The sequence below is a fragment of the Metopolophium dirhodum genome, chromosome 5 (assembly GCF_019925205.1).
Source record: "Metopolophium dirhodum isolate CAU chromosome 5, ASM1992520v1, whole genome shotgun sequence".
In the NCBI taxonomy this organism is placed as follows: domain Eukaryota; kingdom Metazoa; phylum Arthropoda; class Insecta; order Hemiptera; family Aphididae; genus Metopolophium; species Metopolophium dirhodum.
The window spans coordinates 10,573,597-10,593,193 of NC_083564.1; the positions used below are offsets into that span (position 1 = coordinate 10,573,597).

Below are 19,597 nucleotides of genomic sequence, written 5' to 3' on the forward strand. Positions count from 1 at the left end.
TATTCTGGATATAAATTGATTACAAAAAAACATTTGGTGGGTTTATAATATAATATAAACCCTATAATCCGTTAGGCACAATGTTTTTTAATTGATCAATGTTCGATTTTAAATTATACATACATAACAGAGTACATATTATAACATTTACCACTGCTATATCATCCTAAAATATATTATATAAATAAACATCATAAAAAATGTTATCAAAATCAATATTTGATTCCAAATGGTGTGTGGGTGGAACAAATTGTATTATAATATTATTAATATTATTTCCCATACGGTTCTACAATATCATAATTTTTGTTTTTTTTTCTGGTTATGTTTTGAGCCGTGTCCTGTAAATCATAATTTTATAAAACTATATATATTGCATACACATACAGCCTGCTGTAAGCAATGGTATTTCAAATTCAAGTCGTCACGTCGTTTTCTGTAAACTTATACATAATATACATTATATGCAACGTGTGCGTGTTACCGTTGTGTTGTTGTGTCTTGTGTTAACATGGTAGTTTATGCAATTTTTGTCAAGTTCGATGATTGTTCGCAGGGTATACCTTCATGGTGGTTTTATGTTAATGACGTTATATAATATGTGATTTTTGGTTTTGGTCAAGTCTTAGATTTATATTATATTGCAAGTATACTATGATGGAAATCATCGCAGATAATATAATAGATTTCGATCAATCTTATCGGTATTTAAGCTTAATCTAGGACGGTTCATCCCCACCAATTAGTATTATTATAATATTATTATAATCTCTATAATATATTTGGTTCCCGACAGTTATTTTCTATAGGACGTTTGGTCTACGGGTTCTTTAAATTATATTATTTTCATTAGATATTTTTTTACTACCATTCAAATAGCAAGAAAATAATATTAAGTGTGAAAATTAGTTCAATATTAACAAGTTTTTAAAATTGTATATAATACGAAAATGACAATAATACAAATATAATACCTACGTACAATTTAATTACAAATAACTCACAATTATATCAAAAGTCAAAACTAAAAAGTCTTAAAAATGCTTTAATAGGATATATTTCATCATATTATTATCTTTAATAATATACTTATAGGCATTAAAACATTAAACTTGGATTGTATATGTATAATATTAAACCAGTGGCGTACCCAGGCATTTTTCACGGGAGGGGGAGGTCCAATTTTTGTTTACATGTAAAAAGTATACAATCGGTGGTTTGCATCTTAAGAATTTGAAATTCTGTCAATAAATGGAGGGTCCAGACCCGACCACACCCCTTGGGTATGTTACTGTATTAATCTATACTAAGACCCAACACCAGCATGTGATATTTGCAGTAAAATACTCAAAATAGAGAATATCAGTGGTCAACTGCCCTGAGTACACCAAATCCGGCAAAATCCTAAACAACCCTCTTTCATCACACAAAGCCCTCAACGAAGAGAACACTGGAGATATCTGTACAATTCACCATACAAAAAACCAACAATATATCTATAAAAAATGGCGTAAATCTTTCTATTTATAATATTATCGTATGATTAATGATATATATTGATATTCAGAATGTTTTATTTTTGTTAATTGTATGCATATTATATATTATAACTTAATACGACACTATATTGACACTGAAAATCGATTGATTTATTTGAAATATATTGTTAATATTTATTTTTATTTGCAGCCCGTTACGCGCTAATACCTCAATCTCGTGGAAAATGCATCAAGTCAACAATAAAAACGCAGCACATATTAGGTAGGTATTAAATATGCTTCGACGCTCGAGCTCTCGATAGAATATTATAATATTTTATCCACATAAATAACAATGATGCAATATAATACTGTTATCATAGTATAATATGATAACGAACTCAGCTTGGATGAGTAAGCGTCAAACCACGCTGGACCACGGCAAATCACAGGTTCCAGGTGGGATTTTGGGGGGCCCATAACACTTCAAAACATATTCCTATTGATGTTCGCGATACGATCAACCCTAAAACTGTTATTATTCTTCCCTCCTCGCATAATATACGTACATTATAATATACACGATTAGTAATCACTTCGATTTAATCATAGAATAATTACGTTTTAAAAAGCTATAAATATTGTTCTCGTTTCATAAATAATAATAACGATTATATCGTATAATCTCGCGTGCAATCGTAGAGGTGTACTAAAATATGTTTTCATCAACGAAAGCTAAATAATAATAATAAAATATACATGTACGACGTTCGTTTGCCTTGTACCTGTATGTAAACATAATAATGTAATATAATAATAATTATAACTACGCATGCATATTATAGGTAAAAGAAAAACGAGTCAGCCGCTCATGATGGTGATGTGCCGGGTTTACCTAATTGCTACAATACACATGTAAGATAAAGCTCGAGATATACCTGGGTAGAGGTCGGAGATAGGTGAGTAGGTAGATGCCTAAACGGCGGAGGCGGTCAGCAGAGTTGTATATAATTGGATTTTCGCGAAAAAAGAAAAGAAATTGCGAAGCACGCTGAAACGTGCAGGTCGTGATCGTTCACGGCGATCTATATAAGCCTATATATACTTAGATTATACATTTATACGTGGCTGAACTTACTGCTCGTATACATTACACTGCAATATTATTTCATTTATGTGCTGCAACATACAACAACCCTTTGGTCGACGGTCGTATGCGATTTCGACGAGACGATCGACAGCATGTGTCGTAAAACTATACATAACGATGCAGATAATATCCTGAGAAACGCGGACAACCTATAATCGCGTGCACGGTTGCAAAAAAACGGTATATTTAAAAAAAAACGGTGTTTTAAAAAAAAAATTTTAATGTGTTTAAAAAACAATGTCTTAAACGCTTTTTTTTGTTTAAAATGGTTTTTTGTTTACATGTTTTAAACTATAAACAGCTTTTTTCAATAATCCTCTTTTTACTTCGGGGCAAGTATCAGTTTATATAACAACACAATTCAAAAATCGTTGTTAGTTGAAGTTGTAATATTATACTAAAAAAAAATAACAAAGTTTATGTACAAAACTATCTCTGTTCTCAAATCTATCTCAAATCAACTTGTCTTAAACGTTTCAAACACATCTTTAAAGCATATTTTTTAAAGCACTTTACAACCCTAATCGCATGTCGCTGTGCACAGACTACGGATGGACGTATCACATGTGTAATATAGTTGAATGTATATGTAAAATATTTGCTTCTGTTCATCATTCGTATAATTTACCTATTCTATTACTACGAGTAAAGACTGTAAATATTCTGGAATAAAAAATTTAAGTATTTATAAAAATGCTATTGGCTTCTTGTGATGAAACGTTATATTATTATTATAGGTTCACATTTTTGTAACTGAGAAATATTATTTTGCCAAGTTTATCCAGATATTTTGTGGGCAATCTTTACTCTTTAGTATCTTAGAATAAAACCTACGCGCACAAAACCAGCTAATTTTTTTTATATATTTATATTTTATATATATTTTTAAACTCAACGTCTATTTTCATCACTTAATAAAACCAATACTATTTATTAACACCACACGTAAAACATAGTAAAACCTAACCAATATATTATGTATAATATAATAATGTAACATTTATCTAATTCGTAACATGTTTTATGTTGAAACATTTTAAATCAAAATAAATTTAAAAGAAAATACTTACGCAATTTAAGAAAACAAATATTTTTCTACTTATCTATTATAAATAATATTAATCAATGTAGGTATAATAACAAAAGTCTAATTAAATCGTACTACAAATTCAGGGCAAAAGAATTACATAGCAAAGAGCAATCTTCTGGGAGGAATCTCCCATTTTCCCTTTCCATATTCCTCAATCAAAAACTATTTTATCACACTCAATGTACATATTGGTTTTAAATAATATATTATATTATACCTCAAATACTAAAACGTGTGGTGGACTTATGGGGAAACAGTATACTCGAATAAAATATAATACTCTATTATACTTAATATAGGTACTTATAGGTGTGTTTACTATATTAGGTTTGCCTCAAGTATCTGTATAATGATAATAAAATATAACATGGACAGTTTGATCCATGTTATTCTTTAACTACAATATGTAAACCGATTAAAAACCCGAAGCACAATTTAAAACTGGTTTGTCTGTCTACTACTACTATAATATACTATACAATACTGCTACTACTACTATACAACTACTACTAATAATAATAATACTATTTATTAGGCACCACTAATACTGCTTTTCGCTTCGCCAGAATTTATTTTAATTAATGAGACGGAATTGGAGAATAAAAAAACAACACGCACAGAATAATATAATATAATAGTCGGCCAGACCGCGACTTGCCGCAATACTACATGCCTCTTTATATTATTATACATATCGAATTTAACAAACGACTTTATCGATGATGACCGGTATTGAGTGAGTACACATAGGTTTGTGGTTTGTCATAATACATATTTTATTCGACGAATATTTCGATTACAGTATAACTAATCCAGTCCGTGCGGATGCGGCAACATTTTAGAAACGGTCAAAGTCGTCATTTTTTTTAATTGATAACTTTTTATGTTATTATTCTTACGTTGATTAACCTTTGAGAGAAAAATAAACAGCGATTTATAGTGACAAATTTACTACGTTCTGCTGGTCAGCGGAAAGTGTGCATTTTATTCTAATGCCGGCATACTTATAATATGCAGGTTGTTGATATTTGCAGTCTGGTAGATAATTGTATATTATTGATGTCTGATAATATAGTCATCATGTTTATGACTTCTTACAAGGATTATCATAAACGCTACAAATCTATACAGTCGTGTTATAACACGACGTAAAAAATCATTTCCACCAGTTGAATATGACTCGCGTATTCGTGTCCGTGATTATGTGAATATTATCAAACTCTCGACATAAAAAAAAACAATTTAATGTCATGGAACTCGGTTCGTTAATACGTAGCTAAAATGTAAACACCGTATTTGCCTGCAATGTTAACATAGCAATAATACATACATTTTTATGTGAAGCTATTATATTACCTAATACTTATTTCAGAAGTAAACACGAACTTGGAACGCAGTGGCTGTTTGATTATCAATAGAAGCAGAGCTCGTAAGTAGTATTGATAGAATACCTACAGATTTCAGTGATATTATATAAGATCATTTCTATATAGATATCCAAGACTTAAGCGGGTCATCGATTTAACACATAATATATTATCTTTGTTTGGTTTATAAATACATCTACCTACGATTTTTCATAATTTCTATACCATGGGTGATTTAGATTTTTGAAATTGGTACCTATTATTGGAAGTATTATACACATAAGTAATATTTATTTTTTAATCATACGAACACGTTTTAATGAAAATATTATATTTTGTGGATTGGCAATTTATTTTGGTGCGATATGGTTACCTCCGTCATATGTCTGGTCTAACAAAAACGTTCTGAACTGCGTGTTTTTTACCAGCAATATACTTATTATCTTGAATATCAGATTACCCGATTGCACTGTGAAAATCGTGAAAATATCACATTATTGAGCTCATATTAATCGTTTTTCGTCGTAAGGTTTCTGATCTTGGCAAGAACAATATAATACAATATAGGTAAGAGGTTTTGTACATATTTTATGGTCATAATATGTTGTAGACGATATTATAATGTATAGTAAAGGTATCCAATATCTTATATTCAAATAAGACACTATATTATATTATAATTTTCGACTTACATAAAACATACTCACACTCTTCGTTCTACTGGTCAGGTAAAATAATATTACACATTATTAAAACGATAATACATGCTGAATAATCACAATGTAGTTGGTTCGTCATTTGCCGTCGACGATACGACGAGCGAAGACTCGAAGAAACATTCGTTATAACAACAGTTTTAAAACCAACTTAATAAATTATCATTTTGGATAAAATATTTCTCAGATATAACGCTATACCTAGGTAATGTCGGTTCGATATTGGCTAATCCGTGTGCAATGTTTCGGGGCGTTTCGCGAGGCAGTTTTCAATTTGATATAATACTTATATTAATATAATAGTTATACGACGACGTCTCCACGGATCGAGTGAATTTCGCGATCGAAAAAAAACCACCGTTGTTTGCGTTTATTCCCCACTGACGTACCTATAATATATAAATATGTTGTACTTATACGTTATTATACTAAACATCATTATTATATAATGATATTATGTAGGTATTCCTATCCTTTACCACCACTTTGAAACCGGGCAGCGAAATGTGTTTCCGCGCGACGGTGCGTTTTCGCAATAAATCGATTTGACATTGAGCACTTTGAATATTATAATATTATATTATACGAACGAACGCCATGCGAAGAAAAAAAATTGCCAACACTTTAATAATAATGATACATTTATTACGTTTTCGTAGTGTGTGAAACCTACCTATATCGGGTAAGGTAAACATACGCGCATCACGCATATACCTATACTATAATGTATACTATGTGCCAATTTTAGGTACACCTGTATAATAGGTACTACGCATTAAATACATAATTTATATTATGTTATACCTTTGTTGGACGGTACGCACGTTATACATCGTAATATTGCTCAATGCTGAGTAAATTAGTGAAAATAATTAACTCGAGTAAATCTGTTATTTGACCACAAGATCATTAATTTAGAAAATAATATTATTTTCGACTCACGAGTTTAAAGTTAATATGGAAAAATAACTTAGTTTAAACAGGGTTAATCTAATTTTGAAATTATAGTGCGTGGATCACACAAGGAGGGTTTTGTGCCCATCCTTCTGCAATATTATTTTATCAAGAAACGCCAGAATAAAAATTATAGTGTTACTAGTTATATCTATTACGTATAAGTAATAACTATCCAAATTTTAATAATGTACAGTTACCTAGTAGTACACGTTTTTATCGAGATCGTAATGAAATATTTTGTGTTAAAAATTTTAAAAAAAGACCAAGGAGAGGAGGGGTTCGAAATTCTGATCCTCTACCCTTCATTTTGCCACTGAATAGTATATACCTACGTCAATCGACATCCTTTTGGATATGTTGTAAATATATTAAATAAGATCAAATACTTCGGTCCTCGAAAAGAACATTGCAGGGTGAGACTGTAGGCACGCCTCGCACGACCGTTGTGCGTGACAATGAACACAATAAATACATTTCCGTATACTCTTGGCCATTAACATTATAATATAATATGTAATATTATGTAGCATAGGGACACAATATTATGTTAATATATGTTTTAGCACGTAACAGTCACTATTAACATAGGTAGTGCCGGAGAAGCCAATTGTACTGAAGATACTTAACATTTTGTTAATTAACGCTGCCGTGCGTGCTATAGGAGAGTCCCTCTGCTGTCACGTATAGAGTTTTGCAGTGTAGTGTCAGTGTGTGTCAGTGTGTCAGTGTGTGGTGGTCGTACGCGGAGAGGCCATCACACGGATCAAAGTGGAATAATAATATGTTTGTTTTAATGCAATAAAAGTGTTTACGACCATAAATAATTGTGTTAAACTTCCTTACAACCGTTTGACGCCGTTCTATACCTTTACGACTTTATTTAAAGCGCCGGTGCATAATATTATCAATATGATCATGAGGTCTTAGAACTTTACAGCGCCAGGGTAATATTATTAATATGGACGATATGGTCATAAGGTCTAAAAGGAATAGACGTAAAACGCTAAACGTATACCATCGTATACCTCGAGCTAATTTAACAGAGCTGGTCAAATTTTGATTTGGAATCATAATCATTCATTTTTAATATACGAGGGTAAGACATGTTACTGAATACGAATGATTTTATATCACAATGATGAGAGAATTGGAATGAGTTGGGAAAGCGTTCTTCTTCTTCATCAATATAGTTTTCACAAAAAATCATTATGCTAGTTAAGTTGGAGAATATAAATATTGGATAAATAGCTGTAAATTAATTTTTATAGTATAGGTATATATTAATATTTATTTTATTTAATAATAAAATCGAAGCGTCGTTGAAGTGCTATAATTTGGAACGCTTGGATTTTATATTTGAGTTAGATTTTTTCGTTTGTCTCAAAGCTGCGGTAGTGCAAAAGTCCATATTATAGTCTTAAGATTTCTAAAAAAATTATTTCGTTTTTAGAAAATAATATAATACAATATTATAATATTACGAAGAAAATTGTATTTTATTTCGTTTATTAGTTACACAATATTATTATTTATTACCTACTATGTATCACACATTCATTCTATAGAGCTTAGACACGGCCTATAATATTATACTCATATCAGATTATGGTTCATGACTACATCACTCCGAACTGCAGTTTACAACAAGTCGCATAAAATAATTATTGTTGTTGACGCGCAAAAAATATAACGCGTAGCGTAGAAATAATTATTATAATAATGCAGCGCGTATAATATAATTATAATATAATAATTATTAACGTCGTCGATTTTTTTTTTTTATCAATATTTGTTCGGTATACGTCGTCTCGGCGTGTGTTGGATACGTTTCGCACGTAACAATATATCGTCAGCAGGCGCTTTTCACGCGTTACATGACACTCGACGGATTTATTTAACTCGCGACCTTGAATTATTGTTATTTTTTTAATTGTCCCGGGTTATTTTTAGGAGGTTAAATGCGCACGACATCGAATATTCATATTTACAGCGATAAAACGATAATATTACGTGCGAATTGGATAATAATTACTAATAAATAATAATATTATGATCATTACGAATAATTTATCATCACGATCCCGCGAGGATATAATGTATATATTTTTATTATCGTGTACCTGTATGCAAAATACACCACCTCGCGCCGTTATAGATTTCTATCGGAAATCAAATAAAACCGATTTTAACAAGATTTTAACATTTTTAACACGCTCGCCGGTGCATAATAATAACGACTGGACATAATAGTAGCATTATAGTTATATTTATTAATTAATATTTTGTACCTATACACTCTCGCGCGTAAAAATATAGGTGAAAAAAAATACCAACCCATACAGTCGTTTATCTGGAAAACATATCTCTAACAGTAAATACTGTTAATTAAAAAACCAACTAATCATAATAATTTTAATGAAGGTTTTAAATAGCGGACAAAGAATTTGTTTTTCACACTAACCGCAACTAATACGCCGTACCCGTAGATACAACGCGTGAATAATTTCAAAGAAACAATGCAATATTCGAGGTTTCGTCTTAATTATTTAGTACAGGTACTATACCAGCACCGTGTGGTAGACGGTGTTCTGAAACATAATTGCTATTATTTTTTTCGAATCGATTCCATCGAAAAATATTTCAAGACGGTTTTCCGGTGGACGATTACCTATTTTTGGTATTTTAATTGTAGTCGGTAATTTAAAACAATTTTGTTCGAAATATTAGAATAGATAACTACGCATATTTAGTATTAAAATAATGACTGTAATAATGTCACTTTATTATCGTTTAAACGCGTGTTATAAAAATAAACGTAGACTGTTCGAATGCGTAAATAAAAAAACCTTGTGCGTAAGTGAGCTCCCATATACAGGATGAATTATCATGCATGTTCACTCCAGTGTTATCCTTTAATAATGAATTTATTCAAATTCTGATTTTTTTAATATTGAAGTGTCTACCATGGTATATACTCATGCTTAAACACCATATTAATATTTTTAAATTATTTTATTTTTTATACCGTTTACGGAGTGATCGATACAAAACATAATTTTTCAAATGAGAATAGTTCTCTTTACTGTAAATTGTTTAGCAGATGATTTTCTTGTTGACATTTTGATAGGTAAAAAAAAATAAATTGAAATTCCAACGAGTATTTTCTGAGTTATTATAAGAAATAGGTAGTCCATATTTGATAATAGACGTAGATGCAATAAACGTGCCCATATTTACTACCTATTTGTTTATAAGATATTAAGTGAGGGTCGAGGGACGACGTAACGAGATACCGGTAAGCACCCCTTATGGTATTTTACAAAAAAAAAAATTAAAAAAATTAAATTTTCTCAGATAGGTAAGGGTATTTTGGGGAAAGAGTGAAAAACACGAGGAAAAGCGTTTTCCTCGAAATATTATGAATGTCGACCACAGCAACAGTCGTGTTAATAAATATTAATATGTGATGATAAAAAAAAAAAATGTTAGAAATATACATTTTTCACATGGTGGTGGGAGGGGGGTAACATTACGCCTGACCCTTTCATAATATTTTATAAATAACTCGTAAATAATGACCGGATAAAAGCATGCTAATTATTTGCAGCTTTTATTTTTAAAAGATCAATGGGAGGAGTGAAGCAGTTTAATATAATATGTACATCATTGAATTTCGGATTTAAAGATATGGGACCTATATGATAATTTTCAAAATATAGTAATTAATCTGATAACATTTTATATTTGAATATAAATTTTAAATGTTATGTGAAACCAATATCTTAAGTACTGCTTACCTATAATCTTAAATTTCTAATTACACAACATGTATTAACACAGAAACTACACGCATGACTTTCAATTCAATTATACGAGTATAAGCGTTAAAATGTTCAAAATAATAATTTATTAAACAATTTACACTATACAGTAAAAAAAATGGGGGGGTCATAATTTGAAAAAATAATGTTTGTATAGTTATTACAGTACATTAATTTAACAATAAGAAAATCCTAATATTTTTTTCTTGAAGTTCCCCTCCCCCCATTAGGCATTAAGTACTTAAAAATATTTCACTCTTACTAACGTAATTATATTATAATATATACAATAATACAGCCTCTATATTTAGGGAACCCCGACACAAAGTGTTTAATCCGAAATCAAAAGTGTGCACTACGGATTTGAGAAGTGTGTACTAATAAATAAGACTATAAAAAAAATAGATTATAATTTATAGGTACTATTGTACCGTAGAACATTATGTTCTATGACTGTACTAGGTAGTAATGTCACCGATGTAGTAGGTATACATAGTTTACTGTATAATGTATATTACAGTATTGCACTATACGTCTATAGTCTATACACCACAAAAAAAAAAAATATTTATCCCCAAATAGTATTTTTTTAACGCGTCCAATACAGTTTTCAAAAAAAAGAACTATTTAAGTAGGTAGGTATAGTAGGTCAATTATTATTAATAATTATAAAATACAATTGTTCTCAATTTTATATCACGAAAAATTACTATAAATAATCAATTATGTTTGTCAAAAATTTTGTTTTTTTTTTTGAGCATTTTAGATTACCGATTTAACTATTTAAGAATATAAAAGGTAGTCATAAGAAAAAATTATTTAACTCTTGTAAATTAGGTATTTCAGTCAAAAGTATTAATGTATATTGTACTCAACTTTAGAGGACCATAGTTAATAACCTAGTGCGCCTAGCGAATCAAAATTGATCATTTGACTGTGAAAATGTTCAGAAAAAAAGCTTTACCAGAAACCATCAAAAAATATAGTGGTTACCATTTGAAAAAATAAAATCAATTTTTATTATTGGTATAGGTACAACTGCGTGTATAAAAAAGTTTTAAAAAAATTGCCTCTTAAAAATCAAAAAACACGTCTTTTTTTGTCTTAACGGAATTCCATATCATCGATCCATAATTGTTAAAAAAAACCAGTGTACAATGACATATTATGTACACAATTATACAATAATATAAAGTCATCAATATGTAATGACACAATAATTTTGAAGTTAACGTTGAAATGGGACCCACTAAGTGTATGGTGTCCCGGGGCCCAATTGATCCTTAATCCGGGCGTGGTTGGATCGTGTGTGGATTTTAAACAATTATCAACTATTGTGTTGCTTTAGGGAATTTTTCCGCATAATTATTCGCTCGTACAGTCGTACTTATATTTATAAATGATACACTATATTATTATATGCGTATATACTATGTATGTATGTGTTTACGTGGTTATTATTGTTTTTCGTTTGCTGTTCCAAAGTCCGTTTGAGAAAGTAAATAATATCATTAAGTACATTATATTATAATATTATGGTGTATATAAAATGAAGACCAACCTCGCAGAAAGCGTGTTAAGAAAGATTTAAAAACAAAATTGTATGATTTTATAAATACCAAAATCGGTCGATAATAATTACATATTTATAATTTATATGCGTTGAAAACTCTTTCGTTAAACTTTTTATTTTTTCGTAAAGTTTCGTTACCTTGTAAAAAAATGAATATTAAGAAAAATGTAAAAATATGATAATATATAATTTAATAATCGTGTTGTAGGTGCGACTATGGCGCATGTCCAATCAAGATTTTTGAGAAGAATAATTCGATACGTAGTATAATAGTAAGTTACGTACCGATGCGCATCCAATATAGTCAAAGTCCTATACTATAAACTCCTTTGTGGTGTAAAATCTTCTGGTTTTTTTTAGCGGCTAAACTACGATTGTGGGGGTGGGGGCTAATACCAAAAGGTATTTGCGCCTATGCCTATACGTGTCGGTATGTTTCGTGAGTATATCTCATATTATACTTATATATTGACTGGTCGATATTGATCCGATCCCTTCTAATTACTGCGCTCGAATTTTTGTTTTTGAGAGCAAATTATAATACTATGTACGAGTATGCAGCTCGTCAGCGAAGTTAATGATACGGTATAACCATTAGGATTAGTCTAAAATATAGTAAAGTTTTACGCAAATAAACGTACCTTGGTGTCCGGCTAGCTGTACCCACGGATACCTCTGTTTTTTGTAAGTCTGAAAGAACGGCGTCCACTGAACAATGTTTCTCAACTTTCGCCATCCGGAATGCTAAACGGAAAGAATTAGAATTAGTAAAAGTATACTTCACGAATTAAATATAATTGTGTATGCATACTGTGCATGTAGGGCCAAAGTATTAATATAGGGAGAGATATAATTACGCACGTACGTACTTAAAAGTCACAAGTCATAAATTACATTTTAATTTTTGATTAACCCTCATACTTTATTTCCGATGTATAACCGATCGTTTAATTTACGGGATCATATTATCATATAGGTACAAATGTATAATAACCGTCGAGGTCGATGCTATAATTTATAAGTAGACTTTATCTATATATATAAAATAAGTGTACATTTTGAATACATTTTATAACTCAAGATCCACCAAATCGATTTTGATAAAATTTTCAGGACATATTAAAATTGATGTGTAGATGGTTTCTGTGAAGTTTGTACGCTGTGGGATAAGTGGTTCCGGAATTATGGCCTCTTAAATGCACACCTGGCGACATGGCCAAAAACAACAACAACGTCTATACAATTATTTTTATCTATATAATAAATAACCCATAGCAACCATTAAAAAACAAAAATGTTGATTGTGATGACTTCCCTTTTTAAATTAGCCTATGACACTCACATAGAATGTGGCTTTGTATTGGTGAAAGAATTTTCGAAATCGGTTCGGTAGTTTCGGAGTTTATCCCGAACATACAAACAAACGCTATCATTTTATATATTAGTATAGATAAAAATGAATGTTTGTGTGTAGATTAGACCTCTGGGAAGAAGATAGGCTAATTTAAAAAGTGTTAAATTTGTTTTTTTTTATTCGTCGGATTTTAGTACGGTGCGTTAGGTTTTTGTATTATTTCATTATATTAACCCTCCCTAGGCGGAATTAAGTAAAAATGACAAACTTGGTACTTTCGAGTTAAATCATACACTTACGTACAAACAGCACGGGGTCCGCGATTTACCGCAGGTAGATTGCCTACCTGATAGTATACTGCTGCGAATTAGAATTTTTATTCCGGCAGCAGAAAAGTTAAGATAAATTTTGAACACCATACACCGAATATTAAATAACGAATTGAACAAAGTTTGAGTCATGTAGAATTGGTATATTTAACGGGCAACGAAGTGCCAGCGGGATCAGCTATTGTATTATATAAATAGTTTTAAATTTAAAACGACAGACAGTTGTGGCTTTTCCGAGACGTTAAAAAACATTCAAACCCACTTAGTATCCATAACTTTCGAACGGCGAGCTTTTCAACTCAATCGGTGTTATACTAAACGAACCTATACTTTTGTTCGAAGATTAGCGAAAACCATAGACATAATATAAATATAATGTAAATATATATTATGCCTATGGCGAAAACCAACCGATTGATAATGTTGCGCACGTTGACATTTAATAAGTGTCTAAATTTCACACCAGCAAATACGTTTAGCTCGGATCATCATTGTAACGATTAATTATACGATGAACTGTATATAGGTACATTATTCCATCGCGTACAGGTTAGACCGAGTTCAAAAAGGATCAAAATCACAGTTAAAAAAAAATCACCGTGCTGTGTGCGTTTCCAAATGTCTGAAACAATATGTTTTATAAGTTCGTGCATAATATAATCACGATACCTAATGCGTATATATATATAATATACCACCTATTTAAAGTGACGTTATGCACTAGAAATGTTAATTTTGAGATTATTTTAGGCTACTTTGCATATGAATTTTTATTACCATAACAAACAATATTGTAAACGCAACTACCAAAAACACAATATTTTGGTAGATTGTGTGTATTCTAATATTATAAGACGTACATGTTATCGTAATAACAGGTAAGCGTATAACTTAAATTCGTCGGTGAACGCAACGACTGAATTATAGTCCACGTCGTAAATAGTCATCGTTACAATTATTGTGGCGGGGAAGGCATTTAAAAAAAATTCTCTCTCGTTGATAATGTCATTAGTGGACGTCCATTATGTTATTATTATTATAACACAACACAGCCCACAACACTATACCGGGTGATCCATTTAACGCGAGACACTCATTATTTAAAAAACTATTAACGTTTTAGAAAATAATCTCGAGTCGTTAAAATACTACACTTTTCTAAAGAAAATTTTGATCGTTATCGTTTCATAAAAGACGTCTTACATTTTTAATGACAAAATGCATTTTTAATTAGAAACCTATTTAGAAGTAGAATATTTTTTGGAGGTTTTCCAATATGTTGAAATTTTGGATGAGTGGTATATACTCTATGAGATTAAAGTTTAGATGAGCGCAGTGGAGTAGTATACAGGGGTTGGTACCTTAAAAAATGTTGGTTAACTCCACTCATCAAAACGTTAAAAACTTATAATTAATATAATAAACTATAACTTGGCCAAAATTTTATTTTTATAGATCGAAATATTCCGAAGATATTCTGCTCCGGAATACGAAATTAATGATATATTTATAATGTGGCAATGTTATCATTCAAAATAGTAAAAATATAGTAAAATGAATATAATCTTTTTCCAATAATGTAATTGTTTTGTAAATACTTAAAATTATGTACAAGAAATATTTTCTGAAATATTGAGTTAAATCATACCTATATAATATTATATATGAACGACATTTCTCAACATGTTCCATTAATACATTACGGTAGTAAGTATACACACTAACACACTTATGCAGCACTATCGTCCTATGGAATAGAATATTGAAAAAATGAAACCGAAAACCTGAGAACGGTTCGGGACAATAAGCCCAGTGCGCGTGCGAAAAGAACGGTTTTGTAATTAAAAACTAGTAACTGGTTTCGAAACCGAAATATAAATTAATTTCCACCGACTTGTATTTCCTGCGGAACTACCTACCTACTATAATACCTACCTAGGTATATAATATTACGCCACTAAAATATTAACTGGTATATTAATGTACACGTCGTATTATACCATGGCATACGCTATAATATTATTATTAGGTACACTGCCGAGTCGTAGCCCGCAAACGGTAAACGTATTTAAAAAAATCGATGCGATCGATTAACTCTTTAGCACGAAATTACGGGCGGGTGGCCGTCGATTAATATATTATAAACATATCAACGAACCGATTATTAATATTATTATTATTTTAATTCGCATCAGATTTCCGCGTCCAATAGATTCGGCTTCGGCTCCAGTATATTAGAATAATATTACGAAACTGTACGAAATTGTATGAAACTGTCGACCATTTGAGATCTCTCACTCTTTCCTCTCTCTCTCTCTCTCTCTCTCTTTTATTATCTTTCCCTCTCACTCACACACACACACGTGTTGCGTCGTGTATCGGATTCGTTATCGCGTGGATGTTGGAAAAAACCTATTAATTTTTTTTTCGTCCGCTTACATACGTAGTTTGACCCGGCTTTAAGAATTACGTGTGCGTGTGCAAAACCGAATCGTCCGAAGGTTTCCTCATGTATACGAAATCGTATACGCGTATACAATGATTGAGGCAGACGACTATTCTGGCGTTTACATGTTTGTTTTTCCCAATCATAAAAAAAGGCCAGCCAAACAATGCCAAATCTGTAATTTTATGTTGCATAGTTTTGCATAAATATTAAGGTTTTTTTTTCGCTTTTTGAGACATATTAGGATTATTTTGAGGCATGTCTCTTTTTTTTAAAAATATTTTATGTATTTTAATTTTAAATAACGTTTATCAAGTCGACAGTGTTAGTAATACTTATACCATTTAGTTATATTAGAAAGCCTCCACGTAACATAGTATTGCCTCTGCGATTGAGTCGTACCAACAAAAAGTATTGTCCGTGAATTATATAACGTCGTTCTTATTTTAAACGCTATTTATTTTTAATATATTTTAAAAATTAAGCAGCAAGAAAATAATTTTTAGTGCTTATTTTTAGAGCATATTTTATTGTGTTTAAAATCATAAGTGCTTGCATATTTTGTTATTATTTAGGGTTATGATATGGGCTCTGCTCTAGTAATGCTATATATATATATATATATATATATATTATATATTATAGTCACACTGTCACGATAATTTGTATTTTCGATTAAAAAATATAACGCGAGCGGAGGTTTTGATGTTTGCTCGTTCAAATCGTCAAATCCTCCAGGCATACACTACCACCTCTATACGCCTCATCAAGCCTAAACTACTATACAATGACGTACCATTTGAATGCTCTTCAATGGATAAAATTGACTTTCAAAAGTTATATACATAGGTACATACCTAAATGGATGACAATGATGGGTGTGCAGCATCTATACGGAACGATAACAACTGTTGTCAACAAATTAAACAAAGTTACAGGGTGATTCACCATGCATCAACGTCTCCACTTTATTTCTTTAATAATACATTTATTAAAATTTTAATTTTTGGAATTTTCATATGTAGGTACATAGACCAGCTATATTTTTAATTACTATTATATGTATCATATCAGCAGGAGTGTTCTGTGGCAATATAAATTTCGTTTTTAAAGTGAGACCCTTCCTTTTTTTTTTGTTAATTGTCGTGTAAATAGTTTTTTGAGTTATTAAAATGTTAATATAGGTACCTAAACAGTAGACAGTAAAAGTATATTTTTACATCATTAAATCGCCAAAATTGTATTCAAACCCATTATCATGAACTGATAGACAATATTGTTCTTGGACAAAATGTTTAATGACTCAGAAACTACTCGTTTGAATTTCAATTTAGGTACATCAAAAAATTAACCACTAAATAATTTACAGTAAAAAAGTGATTGCCATTTGGAAAAAAAAATAGTAAGTTTGTATCGCTACTGGGCACTCCTTAAATGCCATAAAAAAAACCTTGACTAGTTGAAAATATGGTATTTTAGTATAATATTATGTACTTGAAAGTTCCGAAAACCAGAATTTGAACACGTGCATTATCAAAGTAAAAGTGGGGGAGGAGGGGGTCGATAAAGCTCGGAGAATCACTCTGTATACTATTATAAAACGAGTATAATAATATGTAACGCGCGCGAAAACGTTTTAGAAGTCAAGTCGTCGTCGCGCGCGTTTCAATTCCTTCGCGGCAGCGGAACGACGGAAAAAAACACACAAACACACTCACATTCCCACGAGCATACTAATGTGTACACTCACACGGGGCCCGACTTATCCACTCTATAGCTCTAATGTGTGTGTGTGTGTGTGTGTGTGTGTGTGTGTGTGTGTATGTGTGCGAGTGTATACAATATAATGATTTTATTTTATCTTTATTTTTCGCATGGTCGGTGTGTGTGTGCGTGTAGGCGTCGACGTGTGCGTATTTAATATAATGAACACTATGCATTATTTATTTGACACACAAGTCGTCGTTCCTATATTTAGATGATATGTGTACACTGTACGTGTACGATATAATATAATACAATATATCGTCGTACGCGATATTATACACGGTCCATCTGACGCAGACGTGTAGTACAGGTCTGCAAATGCCGCCACACATGACGACGGCACGGCGACGTATATAATAATAATATTGTAGGTAATATGTGTAAAACATAATATTATACAGGGTGATTCGCCAAGCACTCTTATCCCGATTTCTATTCTTAAATATTGAATTTATTCAAACTCTGATTTTTGAAATGTTTAAATATACCAACTTGAAGGCTCGCGCAAATTGTTGAGATTTGTTGTACCTATACTGGTAAATGAGAGTGTATGTCCAGCGGTGGTGATGCAAACATTTGTTTTTCAATTGAGTGCCCACTACCCACACCCGTTTTTACTGTAGATTATTTTGTGGATAATTTTTTTGAACATTTAAGTCTACTCATACCAGCTAACTCAAAACTCAAACGAGTAGTTCCTCGGTTGTTAAAATGTTTATACTTATGATAAAATACAGTCATTAAAAAAAGGTTATAAATATGAATGGTTATAATATTATTGGATCTAGTATTTATCACACTAATTGGACCATTTTTTGAAATTATAAATGCTGATATATTTATGTTCCCATAATATCTTTCAAACCTAAATGCCTCTATTATATCCTTAATTCACCAAGTTATATAACTCAGAAGCTACTCGTTCGAATTTTAGATTTAAATCTGTCAACATTTTTAGAAAAATTATTCTCCAAAAAGTTAAATATTAGAAAAGGGGATTTTTAACATTTGAAAAGCAGAAGTTTATATCTCTAAAACTAAATTCTCCTTAAGTATCTAGCACAAAAAATCTCAAGAATTTGGTCATTAAGTTCGTTTAAAAATTTAAAAATTACATAATTGAAGAGAAAAAAGGGGTACAAAATGGTTGGTAAATCACCCTGTATACATAATAATATATGTTAAAAACTGTATATAGCTGTACCTCTGTAGTATATATATGCCACGGTAGAACCTCTGAAGCGTTAGGTGATTATAAAACTGTTTTTATATATACATATAATTCCAGCCACGCCTCGGAAAGAGACTTTATCCGAATCGATTTCATGGGAAAATCCATTTGCGTTTAAATTTTACGACATAATTACACTTCGACACTGCTGTATGTGTACTATACACGTGTATATACGACCTAACCGAGCGTCTGTACATTTCATATTATAGGTACCTACATTATGCATGTTGGTTTATACCAGCTTTATTGTACGCGTGTAATATAATATAATCCACATTACAGCTATAGGTGGTCCGGGTGGCGAGTACGCCGATT

At 31.0% G+C, this 19,597-nt stretch overlaps 1 protein-coding gene across 2 annotated transcripts in view; it reads right to left on the minus strand.

Annotated features, from left to right (window-relative positions):
* The window catches only part of LOC132945265 (inositol-trisphosphate 3-kinase A), a 294,710-nt gene that overhangs the window by 22,392 nt on the left and 252,721 nt on the right, over positions 1-19,597 (minus strand). For both annotated transcript variants that reach the window (XM_061014958.1, XM_061014957.1), the window contains exon 3: positions 12,794-12,896. In XM_061014958.1, coding sequence (XP_060870941.1) covers positions 12,794-12,896 — 103 coding nt within the window. The remainder of the gene's footprint in view (positions 1-12,793; positions 12,897-19,597) is intronic.